General features: G+C 39.5%; 1 protein-coding gene across 1 annotated transcript in view; it reads left to right on the plus strand.

Moving 5' to 3' along the window:
• The window catches only part of TMPRSS15 (transmembrane serine protease 15), a 619,275-nt gene that overhangs the window by 427,279 nt on the left and 176,191 nt on the right, over nt 1–15,805 (plus strand). Inside the window, exons 17-18 of the mRNA XM_077480049.1 lie at nt 3,770–3,880; nt 5,648–5,774. Of these exons, the coding sequence (XP_077336175.1) occupies nt 3,770–3,880; nt 5,648–5,774 (238 nt within the window). The remainder of the gene's footprint in view (nt 1–3,769; nt 3,881–5,647; nt 5,775–15,805) is intronic.

The following is a 15,805-nucleotide window of genomic DNA, read 5'->3' on the forward strand; positions in this document are numbered from 1 at the left end:
TCAACACAGCCCATGTAACTACAATGCTTTCCTGAAAATGTTGGGTATACTGTACATGTTTCCTATTATTCTGAGACCTCTGCAATTTATCCAGTACGTTCAGTTCCCCTTCACAGAACTAAAGAATACATCTCAGCTCTATTGTTATATTCTAGATGGTGTTATAACTGTTCTAACCAGTTTCTACTCTCCAAGATAAGAAATAAATGTATTGCACTAACACTGGAACATTTCACTGACTTTCGTATTAAACAAAACTCATACACTGCTTCGGTTTATCTGCTTAGTTCATTCATTGCATGCAAACAATATTACATCCAATTATACAAAGTTTAAACATTCCTCCTACACTTCATATAAACATACAACTAGCTACTGTATGTTTTCTAAACTCAGTTAAATCTGTGCAGTGCCGAGCACTGATTGGTGTATTTTTCTTTATTTTTGGTATCTTTTTAATTTGAGTTGTTTAGGAGTGAGTTAAGACTCTCTACCCTACTACATACTTAAAGTGGCTGTCAACCATAGGACTTGAGGCTTTGGTTTACCTCCTAGACAGGAGAAAGCCAAATCACTGCATCAAAATTAGCAAAGATATTCAGTTGAGAGAGAGGATGTAGTAATCTGTATTGTCTGTATCCAGCTGTACAGAGAGACAAGGATTCTGACAGAAGGTGAAAAGCAATCCTTAGGTCTGTATAAGACATTCCCTTTCAACACATTTGCAAGTAGATAACATGCAGGTAACACATATTTTAGACCACATAAATCAAAATAAATCTGTCATTTCAAAGCATGTGTTTAATTAAAAAGCACAGATCTAAAGGATGTAAACACAACTGTTAAAGGTCTTATCGACAAATTGACACTCATGTTTAACGAAAATGAGAGAAGCTCATTGAAACAACGGTCATTACCTAGTTGTCAGTCCAAAATTGAATATAGATGTATTATTTTTGCATTTGCATAGTGTGGAATAACATTATTTATTAAAATTTAAAAGATAGGGCATTTAATAAATCTGATACGGTAATATGGTGTGGATATCATACAGTGAATATTTATTGGTTACGTTTCCCATATGATCTATTGGTACAGGGAGGTGTAGATATAACTCTGTTCATATAAAATATTTCAGAGTCTTCACAGTTCATGTCAAGGACAAAACATAAGACAGAAGCGAAATAAGAAGTGATATTTTTGAAGTACATTAAACACCTGTTGCTGTATTTAAATAAAGATATTACTATCCTACAAATTAATAGAAATGACAACTTCTTTTAGGTAAGTTGTCCTTTAAATCTTAACCTCATCTCCCTGAGTGGTAGGTAGCTATCTAAATACTTCCTGTCAGCCCTCCTCCAAAAACCTTCACCTACACAACCCTTCCACGAAAAAGTCCCAAACCATGCTGAACTCTGCTGCATATGTGCCACCCGATTAAAAAACACTTACCCACTGGGCACTTAAACCCCCTTCCTAACTAGACCAATTTTCAGCTTTCAGCTCTCTCACATTTTGAATGACAATTACTCCGTTATGCAACACTGTACCCATATGAAATTGTTGTCCTTTTTTCACACAAATAGAGCTTTATTTGTTTTCTATTTCTTGCACTATAAATGAAAAAAGACCGAAAATTCGTTAAAATGTTTTTTTCTAAGTTTCTGTTATAACATTTTGCAAATTAGTAATTTTTCTTCATACATTTTGGCCAAAATGTATACTGCTACATATCTTTGATAAAAAAGTAACCCATATCAGTATATATTATATGGTGTTTGTGAAAGTTATAGAGTCTACAAGCTATGGTGCCAATTACTGAAAATGTATTACACCTGATGTACTGACGGCCTCCTGAGACCCCAACAAGCCAGGACAGTACAAATGCCTCTTAAATTACAACTTTTTGGAAAGTAGACATCCCTAGGTATTTAGTAAGAGACATGGTGAGTTTTTTGAAGTTGTCATTTTTTCCCACAATTCTTTGCAAAATGAAGACTTTTCTATTCTTTTTCTATTTTTTTCACAAATTTTTCATATTAACAGGTTTTCTCACACACAGCATATGCATACAACACATTACACCCAAAAACATATTCTACTACTCCTCCTGAGTATGACAATACCACATGTGTGAGACTTTTATACAGCATGGCCACATACAGAGGCCCACCATGCAAGCAGCACCATCAGGCGTCCTAGGGACATAAAATACACATTTAATTTCTTGACTACCTCTTGCAGTTTTGTAGGCCCTGGAGCACCAGGACAATGGAAACACCCAAAAAATTACCCCATTTTGGAAAGAAAACACCCCAAAGTTTAAGCTATAAGGCATGATGAGTCTTTTGAACATGTCATTTTTTTTCACATGTTTTTGGAAAATGGGGAAAGAAAATTAAAACATTTCTTTTTTTACAAAGTTGTTCATTTATACAATATTTCTAGCACATAGCATGTACATACCAAAAATGACACCCCCAAATAGATTTGCCTACTTCTTAATACCACATGTGTGAGACATTTCCACAGCCTGGCCACATACATGTCCCAAAATGCAGGGAGAACCATCAGGTGTTCTAGGGGCATAGATTTCAAATCTAATTGACTACTTATTACACTTTTGGGAGGCACTGTAGTGGCACTGATGGGTACTGTAGTGGCATGGATGTGGCATAGATGAGAACTGATGATATGGGAAGATTTCCCAAAGGCTATTTTTTAGCAGTAATGTAACAAGATCAAAAAAAGGAATAGGTATAAAATTCTTTATTTTGAAAAGTTCCAATGTCATGTTGCAATTAAAATATAAGCTCTGGCCATAGGACACACTATATATATATATATATATATATATATATATATATATATATATATATATATATATATATATAAAATTTAAAATCAGTTGGATGATCCAGAAGGCTCCATGATTGTCCCCACCTTCCCAGGGAAGAGGAACCCAGCTCAAGAGGACTTACAAGCAACCACACTTTGGACAGCCTTAGAGGAATTGGAGACTTGTCATCTGCAGCAAATTCCCAAGCAAAGACAATGTATTAGAAAAGGGGGATTAAATAATTAAACTCTAAGTAAGCTAACAAGAGTGCCTAGTAAGCTTTAAATATTTATTATCAATGTATAAACTCCGTACAAACATTTGTTGTCAATTGACAACAAATGTTTGTAGTGAGTCTATACCTGGCTGCGTGCCCCCAGATTCTGGGAGGATGTCATAGTGCGCCCTCCCACAGTTATTGAGATGCGTTGTAGCCATTATTTGGCTATGGCACGGTTCTTAATTGGTTAATTCAATGGCTAAAGCCACACTCCTCAGGATGGATGGGACTGACATGAGTACAGAGCAGCCATAGGAATAAGTGGAGTGATCTGTGTGCATAATTGGAGGAGCTGGATGCAGCTAGGACTTTTTCTGCAAACCCCATGCAGTGCTGGTCAGGGCTGCACAATGAAGCTTTCCAAAGTAGTAAAACAGAGGATACTTCTTCCATACTAAATCTTGTTCATAAAATCTTCCATAAGACCACGTTCAATAACTAAAGCTTGCCATAGATGGATGGAAATTCAATAATTTCAGCAGGAACTGCAAATTTCAATCCGTATATTGCAATTCCCACTTGACAGAAGTCAATCTAATGATCAACTTCTCTTAAACGGGACTGTTGTAAAACTTTGATTAATTAAGCTCCTGCAGCAAATTGGCTGTGTGCATGTGAATATACCATAAATGTTTTTTTTATTCCAGCTCCTTGCAATTCAACATCATTCCAGTGTAAAAGCGGAGAGTGCATCTCACAAAGGAGCATCTGTGACAAGCGCCACGATTGTCCTGATGGGTCAGATGAAAAGAACTGTGGTAAGATATTGCCAATAGATGAATTCTTTTATGGTGCCAATCAAGATCAGTGTACCTCACCTGCTGTTGCTGATGTTCCAAGTAAAATTTCTAAATGTATTTCCAACAGAAACTAATTGTGAGTGCTTTCAAATCTGATGATTGATTTTTGGAGGACCCTTGCAATTCCAACCATCTGCTGGCTTTATTAGCATAATTTTGTCCTGGGGTGATATTTCCAAGATTTCTAAGACCACAGTTTTGGGAATCTGTTTTCTCCCACCTTAAAGTGGAAGTAAACCCATTGATTTAAACAGTTAAAAAAAAAGGCATGCCGGGAATGCTAACTGCACATTGGCTGTGCTCTCAGCCAAACTATCAAACCATCCAATGGCTGGTGTCATAACGAATCACATGTGCAGCACCATAGCAGTTGAAGATTAAACAGAGGCAAAAATGGCAGCTTCCTTGGCTGAAAACGATAGGGGAGTTTACTTCCACTTTAAAGCAGATCTTGAGCTGCCTCCCCCTTTCCCCATCCCACTTACCAGGTGGGACATTTCTGATATTCACGCACTCAGAGGATCCAATAAGGATAAAATAGTTATTGAACAAGGGTTTCTAACCTGTAACATCACTACCTTCCACCATTCCTGAGCTTGTCCATCATTGTCAACAAACAATCTAGAGACTTCCAATCATAGGCAGATTCAACTGAGAATATCTGGCTATGATCTGATGTCTGTTGGCACCTTAGAAGTTTTGTATGTGCCTGCCCACAATGAATTTATTTGCTCACCAAAGCCAACAAATTCAGTGCGATCCTTTTGCAATGGCCATGGCAGGTGTCCAAACCTGGGATCTAAAGTGCAGAGATCTGACCACTAGAGACTTTTACAGATATATATATAAAAAAGGTACGTTTGTGAAGTGGATCTATATCTAAGAATAATACGTATATGCATTGCTGTCTTCTTCTGGGCTGCATCCTCAGAACTGTGGTAAGTTCACAATCAGATATTAACATTCAGGTGGGCTCCTGATGATATCAGCACTTTGCATCCAGTCATGGTGGTGCATGATAGGAAACCCCTAAAATTGTCCTCTGGTGTCATGACCCAGGTAAACCGGCCAGCTACTGCCGGCATAAATGGCCTAACCGGATTACTGGCAGTAACATGCTTCCTGTTCTAGGGCTGCATTGTCACCCTAGTATGGGAAGTTTGTTAGGATTACAGAGCACCTCTCCCTCTCGACTTTTTAATTGCATAAGCAAGAGATGTTCTGCAGTTCACAAATGTGAGTTAGGTTGGGTTGATAACAATGACTGGGATAACACTGCAAGGTGCACAGTACGGTATTGGATTTCTATCAGGATCAACATGTATTTGTTTGCGCTTATTAAACAGATCTCACACAATGCTTTCCTCTGTATATAATAGATCAAAAAGGAGCAAATAAGAGAAGTTCACTGTTGAGGTTTACATTCACATTACCTCTCCAGCATCTAGAAAAAAACGAACATAGCTATATATACCCCTGAAAGCTGCTTTGTAAAGCATAGGTCAAGTTGGGTAACTTTATTATAAATGGACAGATTGCTAGCCCAGTCCAAATCTGTTAGAGAGGAAAATATGAGCTTTAAAGAACTATAGTGAAAACATATACTTTTGGGGAACTAGGCAGTAGCAAAGAAACTAGAAATGCAGTAAAAAAAAAAGTAAATAGTAATTTTTTTTTTCTCATACACGTAAGTAAAAAAATAAAATGTCTATTTTTTTTTAATAGTGCGTATATCGAACAGCAGTTCAAGTGGCTTAGTTGAGTTCAAAGTTGACAACCAATGGTATACAGCATGTTTTGATCTCTGGAATGAAGAGATTTCCAATAATATTTGTCATCAGTTGGGTTTAGGGTAAGTAATCCCCACTGCTCTATATAAGAAAAGTGTATTGTTGTCCTTGCTGTGTCACCCTTGTTGTGTGGAATTTATTTACTGTTACACAACAAATGCTCTGAACTGTTTAAACATGTTAATTCTGTAGATCATGATCCACAAGATAATAAAAAGAAACCAAAAAAAAAGAAAACAAAACAAAAAATTCAAAAACTTGTGCCATGTTTTATACATATGTTTTCTGTTATTTTGTTCAGTTTTCTGAATGCGTACTTTAACCAGTTAAGGATTAGCCTAATTTTGTTGTTTACAAGTTTTAAAACAGTTTTTTTTTCTTGCTAGAAAATTACTTAGAACCCCCAAACAGTATATATTTTTTTTCTAACACCCTAGAGAATAAAATGGCGGTCATTGCAAAACTTTTTTTTTGCGCAGTGGTCTTACAAGTGCACTTTTTTGGAAAAAAAAACACCTTTTTTTTAATAAAAAAATGAGACAACAGTAAAGTTAGCCCAAGTTTTTTTTTTATTCCTCACGTGTGTTTTGACCACCATTTTCATATGCGGGCGCTACTCAAGTATGTGTTCGCTTCTTCTTGCGAGCTCGTCGGGATGGGCCGCTATAAAAAAATTATTTATTTAAAATTCTTATTTATTTTATTTATTTTTCCACTGTTTTTTTTAAAAAAGGGGTCACTTTTATTCCTATTACAAGGAATGTAAACATCCCTTGTAATAGAAAAAATCAGGTCCTCTTAAATATGAGATCTGGGGCCAAAAAGTCCTCAGATCACATATTTGGACTTAAATACAATAAAAAAAAAAAAAATTGTCATTTGGAAAAATTACTTTGAAAAAATTGCCCTTTAAGATGTATGGGTGGAAGTGATGTTATGACGTCGCTTTCGTCCTGCTATGGTATGGAGACGGGAGGGGCCATCTTCCCCTCACTCGTCTCCATACCCGGCCACGGACAGGTCTCGATCGCCTCCGCCTCTGCTGACGGCTGCGGTAAGCAGTGGAGGGTATGGGAGAGCATCGGGAGGGGGGTGGCACCTCTCCCGTCACCAAAAGAACAGAGACCACCATTATCATAAGCACGACCGGCTCCTGAAGAGATGGATAGAAGTGGCAGAAGCTGTTGCCATTACTGAGATATCCAACTTTAAAGCGCCGACCTATATGTACAGGAGCCGGTCGGCAAGTGGAAAATGTATTAGAACAAATGTAGTGACAGTGATGTATTTTAAAATTTAGCATGGGGGAAATTAAAATATATGTACCTGTTAGACAAATGTTAATACATGATTTTAGGCTACTTACAAACAGCACCATTACCCTCATTAAGACCCAATACTAAGTAAATCTTAATATAATGTATATATAAATATTTTTTCACATCATAACTTCTACATATTTTTCTGACTCTTCCTCTTTGGTATAATAGTTCACATCAATGAGTTGATGAGATTTTACAGCCTAAACATTCTTCTGCAAATATCTGCAAAAAAAAAGCCATAGATACAAGACCTGCAAAATTCTACTCTAAAAACGCTGCTTATTAATCTTACTATTGAAAATGCAAACTTCAAGTGCTATTCAATACCTTCTTTTAGGAATATGCTAGGATTATAAATATGAGCCATTCGATTTTCTACAGGATAATAAACAATAGGGCAAAAGCAATAATGCAAAAATAGAAATTGTTTGTCATTTATATGATTATGGAAAACATACAGTATATGTGATTACTATTTGTGCTGGTTGGACATTAGTGTACTTTATAAACATTGCTTTTTAAAAGAAAACTTTAAACAGTCCCAAAGGGTAACCATTTCACTGTGTGTGAGATAAATGCTCAGTTCCTCATCCACAAGGGGATAGCCATACAAAAAAAGAGGTTTAGCAGCAATAATGGGTCTTTCAGAGGAAATTAACCAAAGCAACAGCATTTAGTTGTCAATGTTTTAATGGAGCTCAGTCCTGAGAAAGATAGACTGAGCTCTTTCGAAACATTGACAACAAAATGCTGTTTCTTTGATTTCTCATCACCGTAGGACCCATCAGTTCCTCTATACTTGTATTGGATTTGTAAAAGACAATTTTAGTAAGGTAAAAAAAAATAAAAAAATCACTAGATAACAGACATCACTGAAGGTAATGGTTACTTTGTAGTTCATTGCTTTAACCACTTACAGACCGGAAGATTTTCCCCCACATTAATGACCAGGCTATTTTTACTATACGGCACTTATTTCCCACAAATAGAGCTTTCTTTTGGTGGTACTTGATCACCTCTTTGTTTTTGTATTTTTATTTTTTTGTGCTATAAACAAAAAAAGAATGACAATTTTGAAAAAAAAAATATATTTTTTACTTTTTGCTACAATAAATATCCCCCCCCCCAAAAAAAAATAATAATATTTTCATCAGTTTAGGCCAATATGTATTCTTCTACATATTTTTGGTAAAAAAAAAATCCCAATAAGCGTATATTGATTGGTTTGCACAAAAGTTATAGAGTCTACAAAATAGGGGATAGATTTATGGCATTTATATATATATTATGTTTTACTAGTAATGGCAATGATCTGTGGTTTTTAGTGGGACTGCAAAATTGCGGCGGACAGATCGGACATTTTTAACACTTTTTGGGACCATTGACATTTATGCAATCAGAGTTAAAAATAGCCACCGATTACTGTATAACTGTCACTGGACGAGAAGGGGTTAACACTAGGGGGCGATCAAGCGGTTAAGTGTGTTCCCTGAGAGTGTTTCTAAGTGTATGGGGGCTGGGCTGACTGGAGGAGAAGAAGGATAGCTGTTCCTAATCACTAGGAATAGCAGATCTCGCTCTAGCTCCCCTGTCAGAACGAGGATCTGTCTTTTTACATTGAAAGATCCCGTTCTGGCTCTCGATCGCGGCTGGCCGGTGGACATTGTGGCTGCCGGTAACGTGCATCGGGTCCCCCACCGTACAGCGGGAGCACCCCTGCTACAGCTCCATAAAGGAGCCGATGTATATCTATAGCGATTTGTGGGAATGTGCCGACCTGCTGCCGTATAACGAGGGCGGATGATCAGCAAGTGGTTAAAGCGGTATTGAACACCACTTGGACACTTGTACCTACAGGTAAGCTTATAATAAAGTTTATCTATAACTTCAAGGCATATCTCTTAAACTTGTACTATTTAGTAGATATTCACTGTCTCTGACTTCTGAAGGGGCGGCATACACATCCTGTCTCTTTAGACGCCTGTACATATGCATGGGAGTGAACATGGCTCAGCTATTCAAACGACCGGAGCCCACAAACCCAGAAGAAATGCCAGGAGAAAATGAAAACCCTCTCAGTGCACCGCTGCAGGGCTTCACTTTTCGATAAGTCTTTCATAATGTGCTAGTATGTCTTGCAGGGTGAAGGTTTTTTTTTGTTTCGGCAGCGTCTACTACCACTTTAGATGTGAGTGTCCAGGGTCCCTGCATTGAAGTTTCAAATTTTTATCTACTAAAACGTAAAAACCTAAAAAATTCTAGCCCCTCTACTGATTTGAAATGAATGTATCTGGGCAATAGCCACTGCTGGCCTATAGTTTAAAACAGCTAATGTCCATGGTAAAGACAGAAACATTCACAATGCAAAGTGTGCATGGGCATGATGGAACACATTAGATGAAAATCTGAAAAATGTGGAACAATACCATTTCTGCCAAGTCGTTTATCCAAGCTTTTAGGTTACATATTGATCTCATGTAGATCCCATAGCGTTTATTTGTTTTTTAGGAATACATTTTCTTAGCCCGAGGAGAGATGACACACCTATGATGCAGAAGTTGTTTCATGTGTAGAATAAACACTTGACCTCTGGAAGTTTTAACTCTGTTCATGATCAGGCCATTTTTTGCGATATGGCACAGCATTACTCTAACAATTGTAATACTGTACACAAATAAAATGTCCCTTTTTCCTACAAATACAGCTTTCTTTTAGTGGTATTTGATCACCTGTGTTTTATTTTAATTTTTTGAGCTATAAACAAAAAAACCTGACAATGTTGAAAAAAATTTTTTTTTACATTCTGCATAAAACATATCCAATAAAAAAAATAAAAAAATCGAATATCTTCATAAATTTAGGCCAGTATGTATTCTACTACATATTTGGGTGGGGCAAGTGGAAATGATAAACGTTCAGTTAGATGGAGGTGGGATAGGCTTCCCTGAAGAGGCCCCCCTCTGACACCCCAGGAAAGCCATGGAGAAGCCTCTGAGGGGGCAGGTCACCCGGGAACGTCACTGTGTGGCCCCACCCTCAGTTATATAAGAACTGTCAAATTGAAGACGCGTCATATGGAGGGTGCTTCCCATGGAAGCAGGTCAGTCGCGGCTTTGTTTTATTTTTTCGGTCTGTCAGCAGAGCAAGAAAAGAAGATGAATGGACTTTGTGGGACGTTTGTATTTTTTTTATTTTTTAATAAAGGACTTGTCCCAAGCTGTCTTGTCTTTTGTACCATTTTGACACTTTTTTGTCAAATGGTAAGGGTACATTTGTACCTCATTACCATTTCACACAGGGGGAGAGGCCAGGATCTGGGGGTCCCCTTGTTAAAGGGGGCTTCCAGATTCAAATATGCCCCCCGCCCGCATAGCCCCACAACCACCAGGCAAGGGTTGTGGGGATGAGGCCCTTGTCCCCATCAACACGTGGGACAAGGTGCTTTGGGGAGCTACTCCAAAGCACCCTCCCCATGTTGAGGGCATGTGGCCTGGTACGGTTCAGGAGGGGGGTGCTCTTTCGTCCCCCCTCTTTACCTGTGGACTGCCGGGTTGCGCACTAGGATAAGGATCTAGTATGCATTTTTGAGGGTACCCCACGCCATTTTTTTTTTATTGTGGCATGGGGTTCCCCTTAATATCCATACCAGACCTGAAGGGCCTGATATGGAATTTGGGGGGTCCCCCCCCACACAATTTTTTTTTTTTCATTTTGGTTCGGGGTTCCCTTTAATATTCATACCAGACCCAAAAGGCCTGGTAATGGGCAGGGGGGATCCCATGCCATTTTTTTCAATTACTTTTATCTGTATTGCAGGGACCAACAATTCCTTATAGCCGTGAGTACTTTATATTTAAAGAATATTTCACTTTTATTGTTTCACATTAAGCATTATTAAAATCACTGCTCCCGAAAAAACGCCATTTTTTAATACTTTTTCTTGCATTGATACGTGTCTCCTGGGGCAGGACCCGGGTCTTGAAACACTTTTTATCACAATAACCTGCATATAAGCCTTTAAAATGAACACATTTGATTATTCATGTTCGTGTCCCATAGACTTTAATGGTGTTCGTGTGTTCTGTCAAATTTTTTGCCTGTTCGGTATGTTCTGGTGGGATCTGAACTGGGGGGTGTTCAGCCCATCCCTAGTAAGAAATTTTCTTGACCAGTTTTATTAAAACAAAGTTCAACACAATTCCAGAAATCATAAATCAATGAGCCTCCCTTGCAGGGGTTTTCAGCATTGGTCTTTCATCAAATAAACAAATTACATTCACCCTCCTGGCTTACACATTCAGCACTACTGCTCTAGCCTTATTCTTTAAGCCCTTGTCAGTCTGTGTCCTCTAGAAAATCTTCTTGCAAACTCTCTGCACACAACTTGCAGCCACTTGCTGCTTTGACACCTATTGTCAAAAGATCAACTATTGCCAAATGAGCATTGGGAGACTGGGTGACCATTTACTAAAGCCAAGATTAAACAAAACTATATCTCTCCCTTCACAAATCTCCAACAGGCACTGTCATTATGGCTACTGTGAGCCCACCTGTTTAACCACGTGTTGCCGACAGTATTCAGTACTTATGTTTATATTTACTCCCCCACGTGCCTCTTTCCCTGACTTCTCTTTCAAGAGCAATGGCACAACCATCCACCCATCCCCAGGTGCTAGGTGTTATCCTGGACTCTGAACTCATTTGGACCCACATCCAATCACTTTCCATAGCTTGCCGCCTCAACCTCTGCAACATCTCTAAACTACTTCCCTTTCTAACCAATGAAACCACAAACACCAGATTCCCTCCCTGGTTATCACTCACCTTGACTACTGCAACTTCCATCTCATTGGCTTACCTTTAAATAGACTATCCCCCCTTCAGCCCATCATGAATGCTGCTGCCAGACTCATCCACCTTACAAATCTCTCAGTGTCAGCTACCCCTCTCTGTCAATCCCTCCATTGGCTGCTGCTCGCCCAACAAATTAAATTAAAAATACAAACAATAGGTTACAAAGCCATCCGCAACTCTACCTCCAACTACATCACTAGCCTAGTCTCAAAATACCAACCTAATCACCCTCTTTGTTCCTCCCAAGACCTCCTGCTCTCTAGCTCCCTCATCACCTCCTTCCATATCTGCCTCCAGGACTTCTGCCGAGCCTCGCCCATCCTCTGGAATTTGCTACCACAATCTGTCAGACTGTCTCCACATTTATCCACTATTAGGCGATTCCTGAAAACCGTCCTCTTCAGAGAAGCCTGTCCTGCTTCCATCTAACAACTGCACTATTTTCTCCATTAGCTCATCCCCCACAGCTATTACCCTTTTGTATAACTTGACCCTCCCTCCTAGATTATAAACTCTAACGAGCAGGGCTCTTTGATTCCCCCTGTATTGAATAGTATTGTAATTGTACGTAAACTGTCGGCGCTATATAAATCCTGTATTATAATAATAATAATAATCTGGCTTTGTGCTGGAAGCACGTTATGCACAGAGACCAGGGTCTCAGCTGGTGCCCTGGTTTCTGTACTAACGACTGGGAGCCGGAACTACTGGTTCTGGGTCACCTGATCGCCGTGGTAGCCTCTGATTGGCTATGACAGTGATCAGTTACTGTGAAGCCTGCCCCTGTATTTCTTTCTCTTGCAGAGTTTAACCTTTTTTTAATTTAATATTTATCTGTTTATATATACAATCAACTGCCATTTTTGTAGGTAATCCTTGCTAGTACCGGGTTGGACTCCCTTTTGCCTTCAGAACTGCCCTAATTCTTTGTGGCATAGATTCAACAATGTGTTGGAAACATTCCTCAGAGATTTTGGTCCATACTGATATGAGAGCATCATGCAGTTGCTGCAGATTTGTTGGCTGCACACCCATGATGCAAATCACCCGTTCTATCAGAGGTGCTCTATTGGATTGAGATCTGGTGGCCATTATAGTACAGTGACCTCATTGGCATGTTCAAGACACCAGTTTGAGATGATTTGAGCTTTGTGACATGGTGTATTATCCTTTTGGAAGAAGCCATCAGAAGATGAGTACACTGTAGTCATAAAGGGACTGACATGGTCAGCAACAATACTCAGGAAGTCCCTGGCATTTAAACGATGCTCAATTAGTACTAAAGTGTGCCAAGAAAATATCCCCCACACAATTACACCACCACCACCAGCCTGAACTGTTTATACAAGGCAGGATGGATCCATACTTTCAAGTTGTTTATGCCAAATTTTATACTCCCAACTTTGTGGGAATAGTTTGGGGATGGCACCTTCCTGTTCCAACATGACTGCGCACCAGTGCACAAAGCAAGGTCCATAAAGACATGGATGGACGAATTTGCAGTGGAGGAACTTGACTGGCCTGCACAAAGTCCTGACCTCAATCCGGTAGAACACCTTGGATGAATTAGAGCGGAAACTATGAGCCAGGTCTTCTCATCCAACATCAATGCCTGACCTCACAAATGCACTTTTTGAAGAATGGTCAAACATTCCCATAGACACACTCCTAAACCTTGTGGACAGCTTTCCCAGAAGAGTTGAAGCTGTTATAGCTGCAAAGGGTGGGCCAACTCAATATGGAACCCTATGGACCAAGACTGGGATGCCATTAACCACTTTCAGACCGGACCATTTTGCTGGTAAATGACCAGAGGTCTTTTTACACTTTGGCACTGCGCTGCTTTAACTGGTAATTGCGCGGTCATGCAATGTTGTACCCAAACAAAATTTGCGTCCTTTTCTTCCCACAAATAGAGCTTTCTTTTGATGGTATTTGATTGCCTCTGCGATTTTTATTTTTTGCGATATAAACGTAAAAAGACCGCAAATTTTGAAAAAAAATGATATTTTCTACTTTTTGTTATTAGAAAAATCCAATAAACTCAATTTTAGTCATACATTTAGGACAAAATGTATTCAGCCACATGTCTTTGGTAAAAAAAAAGTCAATAATTGTATATTTATTGGTTTGCGCAAAAGTTGTCACATCTACAAACTAAGGTACGTTTTCTGGAATTTACGCAGCTTTTAGTTTACGACTGCCTATCTCATTTCTTGAGGTGCTAAAATGACAGGGCAGTACAAAACCCCCCCAAATGACCCCATTTTGGAAAGTAGACCCCCTAAGGAAATTGATAAGAGGCATGTTGAGCCCATTGAATATTTTATTTTTTTGCCTCAAGCGATTGAATAATGACAAAAAAAAAATTTTTTTTTTTTTTTTACACAAAGTTGTCACTAAATGATATATTGCTCACACATGCTATGGGCGTATGTGAAATGACACCCCAAAATAAATTCTGCTGCTTCTCCTGAGTACGGGGATACCACATATGTGGGACTTTTTGGGAGCCTAGCCGCGTACAGGGCCCCGAAAACCAAGCACCGCCTTCAGGCTTTCTAAGGGCGTCAATTTTTGATTTCACGCCTCACTACCTATTACAGTTTTGAAGGCCATAAAATGCCAAGATGGCACAAAACCCCCACAAATGACCCCATTTTAGAAAGTAGACACCCCAAGCTATTTGCTGAGAGGCATGTTGAGTCCATGGAATATTTTATATTTTGCCACAAGTTGCGGGAAAATTACAAACTTTTTTTTTTTTTTTTTTTTTTTCACAAAGTTGTCACTAAATGATATATTGCTCATGCATGCCATGGGCATATGTGAAATGACACCCCAAAATAAATTCTGCTGCTTCTCCTGAGTACGGGGATACCACATATGTGGGACTTTTTGGGAGCCTAGCCGCGTACGGGGCCCCGAAAACCAAGCACCGCCTTCAGGCTTTCTAAGGGCGTAATTTTTTGAGTTCACTTCTCACTACCTATTACAGTTTTGAAGGCCATAAAATGCCAAGATGGCACAAAACCCCCACAAATGACCCCATTTTAGAAAGTAGACACCCCAAGCTATTTGCTGAGAGGCATGTTGAGTCCATGGAATATTTTATATTTTGCCACAAGTTGCGGGAAAATTACAAACTTTTTTTTTTTTTCACAAAGTTGTCACTAAATGATATATTGCTCACGCATGCCATGGGCATATGTGAAATGACACCCCAAAATAAATTCTGCTGCTTCTCCTGAGTACGGGGATACCACATATGTGGGACTTTTTGGGAGCCTAGCCGCGTACGGGGCCCCAAAAACCAAGCACCGCCTTCAGGCTTTCTAAGGGCGTTACAGTTTTGAAGGCCATAAAATGCCAAGATGGCACAAACCCCCCCCCCCCAAATGACCCCATTTTAGAAAGTAGACACCCCTAAATTTAGGGGTACACTAGTGAGACTAGGTAATAAATGGCGGGTGCCCTGAAACTATAAAAAAATAACTAACCAACCAGCGTCACCTGTAACAGTTATATGGTGATCACTGGTGAAAGGGTTAACTAGGGGGCAATCAGGGGGCTTTATGCGGTAGTATATGGGGGTCCCTGGCGCTATAAAAAGCTGCGGCGAACCTAAATACCTACCTGCCTAACTAGCGTCACCTGTGACACTAATACAGCGATCAGAAAAACGATCGCTTATTAGGCTGGGTTCACACTGGAGCGATGCGGGAACGCCACGAATGCGCGGCGGGTTCCCGCATCGCATGCCTCCCGGCGGCAGTTCACACTGCCCTATGCGAACTGCTGGGAGTGTCAGTGAAATGTTAATGACACCCCCAGATCAGTTCGCATATCGCAGTGCGATCTGCAAACTTGGATCGCATGGTGTGAACACCCATGCGATCCGATTCTGCTGCGGACCA

The sequence above is a fragment of the Lithobates pipiens genome, unplaced genomic scaffold, assembly GCF_037356315.1.
Source record: "Lithobates pipiens isolate NorthernLeopardFrog02 unplaced genomic scaffold, aLitPip1_a1.2 Scaffold_16, whole genome shotgun sequence".
NCBI classification, from domain to species: Eukaryota; Metazoa; Chordata; class Amphibia; order Anura; family Ranidae; genus Lithobates; species Lithobates pipiens.